This window comes from Oryctolagus cuniculus, chromosome 1, assembly GCF_964237555.1.
Source record: "Oryctolagus cuniculus chromosome 1, mOryCun1.1, whole genome shotgun sequence".
Taxonomy (NCBI): domain Eukaryota; kingdom Metazoa; phylum Chordata; class Mammalia; order Lagomorpha; family Leporidae; genus Oryctolagus; species Oryctolagus cuniculus.
The window spans coordinates 140,973,620-140,987,767 of record NC_091432.1 but is presented as its reverse complement, the minus strand read 5'-3'; the positions used below and the strand labels follow the sequence as shown (position 1 = coordinate 140,987,767).

Genomic DNA, 14,148 nt, shown 5'->3' with positions numbered 1-14,148 from the left:
GATGGCAGGAGCCAGGTGCTTCTCCTGGTCTTCCATGGGGTGCAGGGCCCAAGCACTTGGGCCATCCTCCACTGCACTCCCTGGCCACAGCAGAGAGCTGGCCTGGAAGAGGGGCAACCGGGACAGAATCCGGCGCCCCGATCGGGACTAGAACCTGGTGTGCCGGCGCCGCTAGGCGGAGGATTAGCCTAGTGAGCCGCGGCACCGGCCCAATAAATAAATCTTTAAAAAAAAAAAAACAACCCAAGAATATATAACCAGATACTAAGCAGAATGGTTAAAATAAGACTTACCAAATACTGACAACAAGAACACAGATATTACTTATGAGCATAAACAACAGTTTTGCCAGCTTGAAAACATCTGGCAGTTTCTTTATAAAGTTACATATAAATATACTAAAAGATCTAGCAAGTCCACTCCTAGGTATTTATGCAAAAGAAATGAAAATATGTTGACACAAAGATTTGTAAGTGAACGTTCATAGCATCTTTATTTATAATAGCCACAAACTAGAAAGAACCTATAGATCCATTAGGTGATAAAGAATAACAAATAATGGTATATGCAAACAAAGAAGCAGTATTCAGCATAAAAAGACTGGACTACTGATATAAACAAACACATACATGTATCTCAGCAGCACTTTCTAAGTAAAAGCAGCCAAAAGAGTATATGGTTTATGATCCCATTTGTATGAAATTTGAGAAGAGGCACGATTACTGTGATAGGAAGCAAATCAATGGTGGGGTGAGAGGGTAAAGGGTGGCGGGAGCAGGGACCTCACTGCAAGGGGCTGCCAGGAATCTTTTTGGGGTGACAGAAATATTCCAAATCTTGATTTTGTTGGTGGTAATCAACTGAATACAAGGTTTTTCAAAACCCACTGACTAGTAGGCTGAAAGGCGCTGAGTTCAATTTTCTGTTGAACCTCTTCAACTGAAGTGATTGACATTTAAAAAAGGAAAAAAAAAATGAACTTTGGTACAGAGGGAATCGCATGGTAAGGTTTGCTCACCCAGTGAGACGAGGTGGCTGTAGTTCTCCAGCATCACGTCTCTGTACAAGGTCCTCTGAGCAGGGCTCACGTGCTGCCACTCCTCCAGGGTGAACTCCACACTCACGTCCTTGAATGACACTGATGCCTGGAACAGCACATTTCTCATCAGCCTGACAGCTTCTACTCAGCAGCAGAAAACTATTTTTGGAAACAAACTCTTATTATGTTCACAGTGGAGAGTCCGAAACAAAATGCTTTAAAGGTTGCCTCTCATAGCCCTTGCTCTTATACTTTGGGAATGCATAATTAGCACAAATAGCATTCTTATGCTTTGACTTATTTGTATTTTTTTTTTTTTTTTGACAGGCAGAGTGGACAGTGAGAGAGAGAGACAGAGAGAGAAAGGTCTTCCTTTGCCGTTGGTTCACCCTCCAATGGCCGCCGCTGCAGCCGGCGCACCGCGCTGATCCGATGGCAGAAGCCAGGATCCAGGTGCTTTTCCTGGTCTCCCTTGCGGGTGCAGGGCCCAAGCACCTGGGCCATCCTCCACTGCACTCCCTGGCCATAGCAGAGAGCTGGCCTGGAAGAGGGGCAACCGGGACAGAATCCGGCGCCCCGACCGGGACTAGAACCCGGTGTGCCGGCGCCGCAAGGTGGAGGATTAGCCTATTGAGCCACGGCGCCGGCTCTTATTTGTATTTTTTTAAAGATTTATTTATTTGAAAGGCAGACTGATGGAGAGAGGGAGAGAGAGAGAGATCTTCCATCCACGGTTCAGTCCCTAAGTGGCCTCAATGGCTGGTGCCAGGGCAGGCCAAAGCCAGGAGCCTGGAATTCTACTGAGGTTTCCCACATGAGTGACAGGGGCCCAAGCCCTTGGGCCATTTTCCACTGCTTTCCCGGATACATCAGTAGGAGCTGGATGGGAAGTGGAACAGCTGGGACTCGAACCCACACTCATATTGGATGCTGGTATTGCAGGCAGCGGCTTAGCCCGCATGCCACAATTCTGGCCCCTGTATTTGTTTTTAGATTACAACCATACATTGTCACTTAATGTGCCTCACTGTTAGGTAAAATTATTTTAAATAGATTTTCCATACACCACTGAAATACCCTGAGCACTCTGTACAGCACACACTCCAACCTAGAGATCTGTGTTGGGGCAATGGGAACCATGTCACCCAGTCAGACTTACACAGGAGGAAGACTCTAGAACATGGTTTCTTAAACTTGGCACTACTGACTTTGTAGACCAGATAATGCTTTTTCATGACAACAATCTTGAGCATTTTAATATACTTAGTGGTACCCCTGTCTTCCTACCACTCAAAGCTAGTTTCAACAAAATATCTCAAAAACATTATCAGATAACTTCTGGGAAGCATAATCACCCCAAGTTAGGAATCATTGCACTACATGAAATGTGGACTTAAGCAGCAAAACAAAAGACCCAATTTAAGACATGATCTGTGTTAAGGAAAAGCAACAGAAATAAAGAGTGAGAAGGTCATCTCTAGAAAACAAGATCCGTTATTGTTTTCTGGGGCAGCTACACATGACACTGTGTGGACAACTAGGTAGATACTGATACCACACACAGAAACTGAAAATATGATAAGAGCAAAAGGTTGAACAAGGCTCAAAATGCCTGCAGAACACACAAAGGGGTCTTGAAAAATTCATGGAAATGGTATGAAGGAACTATGCACGCATTTCCAAAAAAATTTTACACCCAAAAAACTATCTTTGAATGCTATTTTTCTGATAGTTTTTGGAGGTACTCTTGCACAGATACACTTATCTGTCCACTTTCGGTCACATGATTTTGGAACAAAGGGAGGTATAAAATGAAAATAAGGATCTAAGAAACAGTAGTCATTAAGATGGTAACTGAATTCATCAGAGAGAAGGAGCTGGCTCAGAAAGGGTACAGAAACTGAAGAGAGAAAAGGATCAAATACTGAATTCAAGAGAATAGCAATACTAACAGATAAGCCAAAGAAGAATAGGACATGAAAGCTCAGAAAACATTTCTAAGAGAAAGAGAAACCAGAGGGGCCAGTGCTGTGGCGCAGTAGGTTAATCTTCTGTCTGTGGCGCTGGCATCCCATATGGGCGCTGGTTCTAGTCCCAGCTGCTTCTCTTCTGATTCAGCTCTCTGCTATGGCCTGGGAAAGCGGTAGAGGATAGCCCAGGCGCTTGGGCCCCTTCACTTGGTAGGAGACCCAGAGTTCCCAACAGTTCCAGCTGTTGCAGCCATTTGGGGAGTAAACCAGCAGATGGAAGACCTTTCTCTTTGCTTCTCCCTCTCACTATCTTTAACTCTACTTCTCAAATAAATAAATAAAATCTAAAAAAAAAAAAAAAAAAGAGAGAAACCAGAGAGATTAGCTTACGAGAAGAGAGAACTGCAAGCAAAATGCTTCTTTTGGTTCTGGATAATAGACTGAGCACACACACTGTATCTCCTGCCTCCAAAAATGCACTTAGGTTTAAAAAAAAAAAAAAAGACACAACATACTATAAATGTATGACAAAAGAGGAAGTGAGGGAAACATCCCACAAGGCTGGAAAATTTGAACAAATTCTGGAGTTGCAGGTTAAGGCAGTATTATATAAGAACAACTGGGGAATACTGTCGAGCAGGAATCTTGTATCAGAAGCCGGAGTTGGGAATTGAAACAAGACACTCCAGGGTGGGAGGTGGGTGTCTTAATGAGCATCTTAACTGCTAGGGCAAACACATGACCCAGAAAAGGAGTTTTTGATGTTGCAAAAGCAGTAATAATTTTGAGATCCTAAGAAAATATTACGAAGTTCATAAAAACACATTTAAGAATAAAAATATTTTTCTACAAAAATACGAACAAATAATATAATGAAAAATATAATTCAATGTAGGCTTATGGTAATTAAGTTGGTTAGCAAATTGATTAGAGGGGCCAGCACCGTGGCTCACTTGGTTAATCCTCCACCTGCAGTGCTGGTATTCCGTATGGATGCCGGATTCTGTCCCGGTTGCTCCTCTTCCGGTCCAGCTCTCTGCCGTGGCCCAGGAGGGCAGTGGAGGATGGCCCAAGTGCTTGGACCCTGCACCTGCATGGGAGACCAGGAAGAAGCACCTGGCTCCTGGCTTTGGATCGGTGCAGCGCCGGCCGTAGTGGCCATTTGGGTAGTGAACCAACGGAAGGAAGACCTTTCTGTCTCTCTCTCTCTCAGTCTATAACTCTACCTGTCAAATAAAAAAAAAAGTAAATTGATTAAAATCAAAATTGTCACATAAAAATTCTCAGAAGGCCCAAGTTTATAAGCATCACATAATTTACATATAACACAATTTTCTAATTTTTGTAAATTTAGAAAAGAGGAGAAAAAAAGTACCCCCTTTCCTTTTATGAGATTGTAACCATCATATATGATATCATAGTTGGACAGGAAAATGGGTATAGCCTAGTCTAACTTGTGAATACAGAAATAAGAATCCTAAGTAAAGGATAAGCAAACATCCTAGGGAAATATGTAAGAAGCAATTTACTACACTTATTAGCAACTGAGGTCTACATGGGGATTCAACATTAAAAAATCATTTACCTTATCCAGAATAGTTACAGATTAAAGGAAATAGCCATAGCTCTATTCTGATGGATAAACAAAAGTTAGTCAATATAATTCAATGCACATTCATGGCTAACTTGAAATCTTAGTGACCTGGTAACTTTAGGGAACCTGTTTACCTGGACAAAGGTTATCTACCAAGCGCTAAGAGCACGAATCAGAGTTCATGGGAAAGCTGTGACTATCTTCCTTCTAGGGAGTCAGGAAAACTTGACCTGGTCCATTTCCCCTTTCACATGTAATGCACGAGTCCTTCTAAACCTCATAAATCCATTACAACACAAAGTGAGGGATAAGTAGAGCTCACCTGAGATGTGTTCATCATCTGTGGCTTTTGGGACGCTGCAGAGAACCGTGAAGGCTCAGCTGGGGACAAAGAAAGAGGACGGGGTTATGAGATCTGCCTGCCTCACTGCTCCCTGATAAAACACTCTGAATCTCAGCAACCGGCTGGGAGAGGCCTCTAGGGAGGCCCCTTTTTGGCCTTGGAAAGACATTAAACGATCAGGTGCAAGGTGGCATCACCTGTCCCTGTGCCAGCCTGAAATGATCCTGGGGGTTAAACTTGCTGCTTATTTTATTGAAATATAAACTTTTCTCAACTGATTTAACAAAAATGCTCATGTTCTTCTAACACAGAGAAATAAAGACCTCAGGAGATTAGTTGAATTAAAATTCACCAAAGGATAAGACGCTATTCTTTGATTAAAGTTGGCTTGGCAGAAAAATACTCTGTGTGTGTCACCTATTCATTTTTCTTGGTAATAATGTTTGTCCCCTGGTACAGACAATTCACAGAAAGCCTAGTACAGATCAGCTACAACTGGATATATTTCTCAAAAGTCGCTTTTTCTCAGTTTTCTAATATCATATTTTATTTGAAAGGAAGAGAGGGGGAGGGAAGGAGTAAGGGAGGTGGGGGGGGGAGAGAGAGAGAGAGAGAGAGAGAGAGAGAGAGAGGTCTTCCATTCCCTGGCTTATTCCCCAAAAGCCTGCAATAGCAGGGGCTGGGCTAGGCTGAAGCCAGGAGCCTGGAATTGAATCTAGGTTTCCCACATGGGTGGTGGGGGCACAGGTACTTGAACCACAATCATTTACCATTATCATTATCCTCAGGCAGCCACTCTGCCTCTCAGAGTGTGTATCTGCAAGAAGCTGGAATCAGAGGCGAAGCCGGGACTTGAACCCTCGGACTCCAATATGGGATTGCAGGTATCCCAAACAGCGTCTTAACCACTACACCAAACGCTTCCCTCCAAAGGCCCTCCTTCAAAGGTGCTCTTGGAGACTCACCTACGAGAGGATGAACCACGGCGTCTTCCTCCTGGTTCTGTCACAAACCAAGCATCCCTGGAAAGTCGCTGAACCCAAGTCACGCCCAAAGTCTTTGAAGCTTTCAAAGCAGCCCGAAGTAGATAACTTCGGAAAACCCTTTGGGAACCATCATTCTGGAATCCTGTGCAGCCGGGATCGTGTCGTTAGTGTCACACATGGTGACGGACGTGTGTGAGAGTAGCCCAGCGTCTGTGGAACGTGGAGAAGAACAAGGGAAAAGCTAAGACAGAATTTCCACCCTCTCCCTGACCAAGCTCCACAGTGAAGTGTCCTCTCCCGGGCAGCTGTGCCTGGCCTGGCCTGGCCAGCTCACTTTGCTCGTCTCAAAGATGGCCAGCCTCTCACTGCCACACGGTCTGGCGTGAGTTGCGGTTGTCCCCAGTCTGGCTCACTCTAGGCAGGAGCATCAGGAACTGCTTCTGACCACGCGAAACTAGGACCTGCTCTTTCCCGGGCTTTTCTGTGTCTGCTTTGCAGCTCTGGAGAGAGGCCTGAGCTCAGTGGGGTCCTGCTCCAGCGACCTCCTCATCACCCTCGGGATTACTTGATTTCAAAGAGCTCGTCCCTGGACCTGAGAATCAGGCTCCCTTTAAGGGCAAAGACCCGACTTTTGGAATTCGTTCTATCACACGTACAGACAGCCTGACGAGTGCAGAAGGGGGACCCACAGGCTGTGAGGGGACACCCGCGGGCCCATCTCCGTGCACTTCCCTTCGCATCCCTGCGTGGTGCCGTGAAGGCGGCATCGCTGGCACACCTGCCCTCGAGTCAGAGCTCCCTCTCGGCCAGCCTGTGGCCTCGGCACGTCACTCAGGGATCAAGAACCTGCGCTTCGCCCTTTGCTTCGCAGGTGATGACTTAAACCTCAGTTTCCAAACAGCGCCGCGGAGCAGGCTCATCCTCCGAGGAGAAAGCAGACTCTTGCCCAGGCTCCTCTCGGCGCTGCTCGCGGGTGACAGAGCTGGGACTTCACCCGAGTCCAGACCTCGGGGTCTCGCGGCAGACCCACCGCCCGCGCCTGCCGGCACGGTTATAAGTGGGCTTTTCCCTCCTGCCTCAGGGGCCGGGCTCACGGGCCTCGCACACCCACGTCCGCCCGGAGCTCAGCCCCACCTGCGCGCTCCACGGGACTGCGGCGCTCGGTCCCTAAACACCGGCCTCTGCCGGCCCCGACTCCCCCCGCCCCAGCGAAGGGTCCGGGGGCGAGAAGGGAACCGCAGCAATTTCCCGCTTCCCCTCCAGGGCGCGAGAGCGTTCCTCCCGCCCGGTCCCCAGCGCTGTCACCCCAGGTGCACCCCCTCTACTTTCCGACCTGACCCCGAGGTTGTCAAACCGCTTCCCGGGATCCCAGGACGCCAGCGGGGAGGCGGGGCAGCAGCTGCACATGCGCAGAAAACGTCCGGAGCCCCCTTCCCAGAGTGCAGCGCGGTTTACCCCACCGCTTCAAGACTACATTTCCCGTCAGCCTCTGCGACCACTCTTGCGGCGAGTCCAGCCATTTCCATGCCCGAGGACGAAGTACTTTTTTTTTTTTTTTTTTTTTTTTTTTTTTTAGCTAATGGTCTTTTTATTGGGGGGAAAAAATAGAGACTGGCATTTACAATTTTTGGAATGGACGTAAATTGTAGTTTCACTATTTTTTATTTCACTTATTTGAAAGGCAGAGTTTCAGAGGTTCCGTCCGGCGGTTCACTCCCAGCGGGGAGCCGGATGGGAAGTGGAGCAGCGGGAGCTCAAACCTGCGTCCACAAGGGATGGCGGCGCAGCTGGCGGAGGCCTGACCAGCTCGGGCCCAGGATGGTGTAGTGTTAGGCGGCCATGCTGATGGTCGTGCAGGAGTTCGGGAGTTCACGGCCGCAGCCCATTCTGCCGGCGCCAAAGTCATGCTCCAGAAAGGTTTCAAAAGCAGCCCAAAGACTTGGGTGGTGAAGGCTTCTTGTTAGGACTGTGTGTGATGGAGGCAGCCGTCGCGCTCTGGCGCACGTGGGCCCGAGCGCCGGGACCACCCTGCTGGGGGCCTGGCCCCGAGGTGAGCCCTGCGCAGTGCGTTTTGCAGACCACCAGCTAGGACAGTTCACCCTAACAAACTGAACTATGACCCGTCGGAGTGAGTGTCGAATTTCTTTTTCATTTGTTTGGTTTTAATACAGACGCCCGAGTGCTCAGATCTTCAAGCTGCATACCTGACAGGTCAGCCCACGCAGCGTGTTACTAACCAGCAAATGGAACCCGAGGGAGTCCACTAAGTGCGTCCTTGTCATTGAGGTAATCGAGTATTTATAGTGCATTCGGCCGTGTAGCTTGATCTTCCGGGCACAGGACTGCCACCCAAAACATGCGGATTGTGTGTGTGTGTGTGTGTGTGTGGAGAGAGGTACTTCTGAAATTCACTTTTTTTTTTTTAAGGTTTATTCATTTATTTGAAAGTCAGAGTTCCACAGAGAGAGAAGGAGAGGCAGAGAGAGAAGTTCACTCCCCAACTGGCTGCAAAGGCCGGAGCTGTGCTGATCTGAAGCCAGGAGCCAGGAGCTTCTCCCAGGTCTCTCACGCGAGTGCAGGGGCCCAAGGACGTGGGCCATCTTCTACTGCTTTCCCAGGCCATAGCAGAGAGCGGTATTGGAAGTGGAGTAGCCGGGACTCGAACCGGCGCCAATATGGGATGCCAGTGCTTCAGGCCAGGGCGTTAACCCGCTGCGCCACAGCCCCGGCCCGAAATTCACTTTTGCTATATAGAAAGAGAATGAATGAGCCCCCCCCCCCCCGACTCAAGTAAAAGATTCGGTTTGATTCTTTTAGAGGGGCAAGGGAGTTGAAAGCAGGTGTTCATTTTGTAGTCACTGTCTGCACGGGCTCATGGTTGACGCGTCCCTCTCCGTCCACATCTGCGTCTCTGACCATTGTAGTGTCTGCTGCGCCGATACAACCGCTTCCATTCCTGTCCTAGACTCGGGAATGCGTCTCCTCTTTGCTAGTTTTCGTCTTTCTGGCCATCCTAGTCAAGAATTCTGGGAGGTCACTGGTGCCGCTTCGGCGATCCTAGCCTGCAGTTCAGCTTCTGTTGGGTTCTGACCCCGTGACCTCACGACAGCTCCAAGTTCCTCTGTTGTGATGGTGTCACGACCATCTTTAATCGACTAGGGCGAAAGCGTCCTTGGAATCAGCCATCTGTTCTTCGCTCCATCCACTGGCCGCGGTGTGAGCCAAGGGAGGACCATCAAGGGGCGAGAAGGGGCTGTGACGGTGGCGGAGGTCCCGCCGCTGCTAAGGCGTGGAGTGCGTGGGCTGTGGTGCGCTGATGGCGCGCCTTGTGCTGTGCTGCGCCGCGCCACGGGCTGCGGTTGGGCCGTGCGCGCTCTGGTGCGCTGTGGTTCTCTGTGCGCGCTGTGGGTGTGCCCTGGGCTGTGCTGCGCCGCGCCGCGCGCTGTGGTTCTCTGTGCGCGCTGTGGGTGCGCCCTGGGCTGTGCTGTGCTGCGCCGCGCCGCGCGCTGTGGTTCTCTGTGCGCGCCGTGGGTGTGCCCTGGGCTGTGCTGCGCCGCGCCGCGCTGCGCACTGTGGTTCTCTGCGCGGGCTATGGGTGTGCTCTGGGCTGTGCTGCGCCGCGCCGCGCGCTGTGGTTGGGCCGTGCATGCTGTGGGTGCGCCTTGTGCTGGGCTGTGTTGTGTGCTGGGGTGCGCCCTGCGCTGTGGATGCGTTGTGTGGTGGGGTGCGCTGTGAGCGTGGGTGCGCCGCACGCTGGGGTGCAACATGACCATGCGCTGTGGGCGCTGTCTGTGCTGTATTGTGACCGCCACCGCCGCGGCGGGACCCAGGGTGAAGTTCTCAAAAGTGTGATAGACAAGACTCTGCAGGAGTCGCAGCAAGTTAAGAGTTAAATTTGAACTCCGCTGCCAGAATGCAGAGCGTGGCCCTCGAAATAACAGCATTTATACCGCAAGGCTTTTGGAGACAATTGGGTAGACTGAATATATATATATTGGGTGTTGAAAAGGAAAATTTCCGTTATTTTTGTGAAGTGCAAAAGAACCCTTGGAGTTATGTAGGAAAATTGATTTTTTAAAAAAGTCACGGTTACTGAAGGTTTTAGGACTGAAATGATAGAACCTTCAATTTACTTTATAAATTTATGTGTTTTCAACCTATCCCTTTGTAGCCACTTGATCCACTGACTGGAGAGCCAGGTGCCTGGTGTCCCCCAAAGCCAGGGATGGGTTCCTAAGGAGGGTCATGGCTGCAGGTGTGCGCCTATAGAGTTGCTGTTTTTATGGTGACATTGCTTCTTGCTGAATTCTCTTATTTTTTAAAATTTATTTTTTATTTATTTGAAAGAGTTACATCGAGAGGTAGAGACAGAGAGAAAGGTCTTCCATCCACTGGTTCACTCCCCAGATGGCCTCAGCGGCTGGAGCTGTGCCAATCCGAAGCCAGGAGCCAGGAATTTCTTCCGGGTCTCCCACATACGTGCAGGGGCCCAAGGACTTGGGCCATCTTCTACTGCTACCCCAGGCCATAGCAGAGAGCTGGATTGGAAGTGGAGCAGCCAGAGCTAGAACCAGTGCCCATATGGGACGCTGGTGCTTCAGGCTGGGGTTTTAACCTGCTGCGCCACAGTGCCGGCCCCCCTCTTATTGTTTTAACACATTTTAATGTTAATTATCTTTGATGTCCCTGCTCATAATGATACTCTTTGCTTACTTTTTGCTTCTGTTTATGATTCTTTTTAGTTCTTTAATGAGTTACAAATAAAAGGACAAAATGCTGATTGAACTATATTAAATTAGTCATAATAGACTTTAGCAGAAAATCACTAATGGGAAGTAGTCAGTAGGTGTGTTATTTCCTGAAACGTTTGTGGAAAACCCGCTGTGAATAGACATCTTTCTAGATGCTGGGATAGTAAAATGAAAATCTCCTCTAGGAGATAATTTTCCCTACATCCATGACCCCAGCTGTAATGCAGACAAGAGACTACAGGATGGCTGGCACTGTGGCTCACTTAGTTAATTCTCCGCCTGTGGCGCCAGCATCCCATATGGGCGTCGGGTTCTAGTCCTGGTTGCTCCTCTTCCAGTCCAGCTCTCTGCTGTGTCCCGGGAGGGCAGTGGAGGATGGCCCAAGTGCTTGGGCCCCTGCACTCACATGGGAGACCAGGAGGAAGCACCTGGCTCCTGGCTTTGGATTGGCGCAACGCCGGCTGTAGCGGCCATTTGGGGGTGAACCAATGGAAGGAAGACCTTTCTCTCTGTCTGTCTCTCTCTCTCTCACTGTCTAACTCTGCCTGTCAAATAATTAAAAAAAAAAGAGAGAGAGAGAGAGAGAGAGAGACTACAGGATACTAGAGGTGAGTCATGGGGCCATGGAAACGTGGAGAGTGTTGTTGAAGCATCCTAGAGACTATCACTAGAACCTGGCAGGAAAATGTCAGTCTCACAGGAGTTGTGACCATAGGCGTTAATAGCTAATTCACAGCTTACTGCAAAGAGACAAAGGAGTAAATTACCCAAACTGCACTTGTTTTCTTCCCTCTAATGTCCTATCCTCTGTTAAGCATCTTTAAACACCACTCTATACCTATTCCTAGAATTCTATTCAAAATATCTATACCAACCCTTTTGTTGCCAATTTTCCAGTCTTACTCTTTTCTAGATCCTAGCTACCAATCAAGTTATTGAGCTATTGGACTATATGAGCTATTGGACTATGAGCTATATGAATCCATATAAATGTGAACTACAGATATGTATGTCTTCAAAGTGAATAACCCGATGTAACTTCTTAAATTCTGCCCTGGGGAAGTGTCTTTGTACCACACGTTTCAGAACCACCCCTACCAGGATCGGAATTCCAGCAGCTGACACGTCCAAAGAGGCCACCATACGTTGTAGACCCACTTCGAAGGAGATGCAGTCGGTAGATGGGCACAGGTCTCAGGAATGCTTGGGGAATAACTCAGAGTATATACTTGTGACTGAGTTATGAGGAATTTCATCAAAGAGAGCCAGCCTCCCCTTCTCAAGAGACACTCCCCTAGGGTGCTATCCACCTCATTTCAATGGACTTGCTAATCAAAGAGCAGCCACCACAGATCCATTCATATCACCATAAAAGATGGCTACCCATCAGAAATAATTGATTTTAAGAAGTATTTGTTAGATCTCACTTGTAAAATATATGTTATTTCATACGTATGAAATGCACCATGAACTGCTCCTAAGGTCTTAGTGAGTATGCTCATACTGATATATTTGGCCCCATGCAAACATAGTTTGATCCTTCCTGGTATATCTTAAGGGTACACTTTTATATATACTATCTAGTTTCTGCTTGTACTATTGATCAAGATCTTGAGTTCCTTTGGTGTTTTGATATTTTATTTTGTGTTTTGATTTTTTATTTCCAGATAAAACTTTATAATTCTCTCTTCAGGTATAGCTGGATTAAAACAAAATATGTATATTTTTATTTGAAAGAGTTATACACACACACACACACACACACAGAGGGAACTCTTCCATCTGCTGGTTCACTTCCCAAATGGTCACAATGGCCAGGGCTGGGCTAGGCTGAAGCCAGGAGAATAGAACTCCATCCAGGTCTCCCAATGGGTGGTAGAAGCCCGGGCACTTGGGCCATCTTCCGTTGTTTCCTAGGTGCGTTAGCAGGGAGCTGAAGCAGAAGTGGAGCAGCTGGGACTTGAACTAGAGTTCATTTGGAATGCTGTCATCATAGTTGGCAGCTTGACCTGCTGTGCCACAATGCAGTCCCATAGTTGGCTTTTTATTCTTATGTTGGCATCATTAAGGGAGGTTGTACAAAGTAATCCTGAAGAGTAAGCATTTTCTTTCTTTCTTTCTTTTTTTTTTTTTTGACAGGCAGAGTGGACAGTGAGAGAGAGAGACAGAGAGAAAGGTCTTCCTTTTGCCGTTGGTTCACCCTCCAATGGCCACTGCGGCTGGCGCTCTGCGGCTGGCGGACCGCACTGATCCGCTGGCAGGAGCCAGGTGCTTCTCCTGGTCTCCCATGGGGTGCAGGGCCCAAGCACCTGGGCCATCCTCCACTGCACTCCCTGGCCACAGCAGAGAGCTGGCCTGGAAGAGGAGCAACCGGGACAGAATCCGGCGCCCCGACCGGGACTAGAACCCGGTGTGCCGGCGCCGCAAGGTGGAGGATTAGCCTAGTGAGTCGCGGCGCTGGCTAGCATTTTCTTTCAGAGGTAAGTTACATATCTTTCTCCTTCAGTAGTAACTTTGGGCTTCCTGTATGCCTGATAAATCAATCTATGTGAAGGAATTTCTTTACCTTGATCTTGAGCTCACTCTGGGTCCATCTGAGCAGGGGTTGAAGGTGGCACTTACTAGACATCTGTCTTCATACAGGTAGCATACAAAATCTTTTTAGAAAGTTCAGGAGAATGATGCCCTTCATGAAGTCAGCCTTGTACTCAAAATTCATCTCTTCCTTGAGGTAAATCTCCATCTACAGAGAACCCAAATATACGGGCTTAATTTTTACACAATCCAGATATCTTGGGTCTGGCATTGTGGCATAGTGGCAACGCTGTAACACTGGCATCTGGTATGGGCACTGGTTTGAGTTCTGGCTACTCTATTTTTTTTAAAGATTTATTTATTTGGTTGAAAGGCAGGGTTACAGAGAGGCAGAGGCAGAGAGAGAGAGAGATCTTCCATCTGCTGGTTCATTCCCCAGATGGCTACAACGGCCAGAGCTGTGCTGATCCAAAGCCAGGAGCCAGGAGATTCTTCCGGGTCTCCCACTTGGGTACAGGGGCATAAGGACTTGGACCATCTTCCACTGCCTTCCCAGGCCACAGCAGAGAGCTGGATCAGAAATGGAGCAGCTGGGTCTCAAACTGGAGCCCATATCTGGCACTGTAGGCAGCGGCTTTACCCACTACGCCACAGCGCCAGCCCCTGATCTACTTCAATCCAGCCTCCGGCTAATGCACCTGGGAAAGCAGCAGAAGGTGGCCCAAGTGTTTGTACCTACAGGCCCTGTACCTGTGTGGGAGAACAGGATGAAGTGTTTTTAAAAAATTTTTTTTAAAAAGATGTATTTATTTATTTGAAAAGCAGAGATAAGAAAGTCCAGCAAGGTTAAGGAAGAATTAGACAGCACTGTTGACCGAATCAACTTTAGTGGCACATATAGAACACTTAATGACTGTGGAACACACATTC

The 14,148-nt window shown here is 48.2% G+C and overlaps 2 protein-coding genes across 3 annotated transcripts in view; both read right to left on the bottom strand.

Annotated features, from left to right (window-relative positions):
• Nucleotides 1-6,142, bottom strand: part of ZNF782 (zinc finger protein 782) — a 30,081-nt gene extending 23,939 nt beyond the window's left edge. Inside the window, exons 1-3 of the mRNA XM_051818454.2 lie at nucleotides 5,912-6,142; nucleotides 4,926-4,984; nucleotides 1,019-1,145 (exon numbers count right to left, since the gene is read on the bottom strand). Of these exons, the coding sequence (XP_051674414.1) occupies nucleotides 1,019-1,145; nucleotides 4,926-4,943 (145 nt within the window). The 5' untranslated portion in view covers nucleotides 4,944-4,984; nucleotides 5,912-6,142. The remainder of the gene's footprint in view (nucleotides 1-1,018; nucleotides 1,146-4,925; nucleotides 4,985-5,911) is intronic.
• Nucleotides 1-7,340, bottom strand: part of ZNF510 (zinc finger protein 510) — a 60,721-nt gene extending 53,381 nt beyond the window's left edge. Inside the window, exons 1-4 of one of the 2 annotated variants that reach the window (XM_070049516.1) lie at nucleotides 7,266-7,340; nucleotides 5,912-6,142; nucleotides 4,926-4,984; nucleotides 1,019-1,145 (exon numbers count right to left, since the gene is read on the bottom strand). Coding sequence is in view for 1 of the 2 variants with exons in the window: in XM_070049560.1 (XP_069905661.1) it covers nucleotides 4,926-4,943 (18 nt within the window). In the remaining variant the exon portion in view is untranslated. Of the gene's footprint in view, nucleotides 1-1,018; nucleotides 1,146-4,925; nucleotides 4,985-5,911; nucleotides 6,143-7,265 lie in introns of those variants that run through there. The other variant, XM_070049560.1, reaches the window with a different exon arrangement.
• Nucleotides 7,341-14,148: the final 6,808 nt, after the last annotated feature.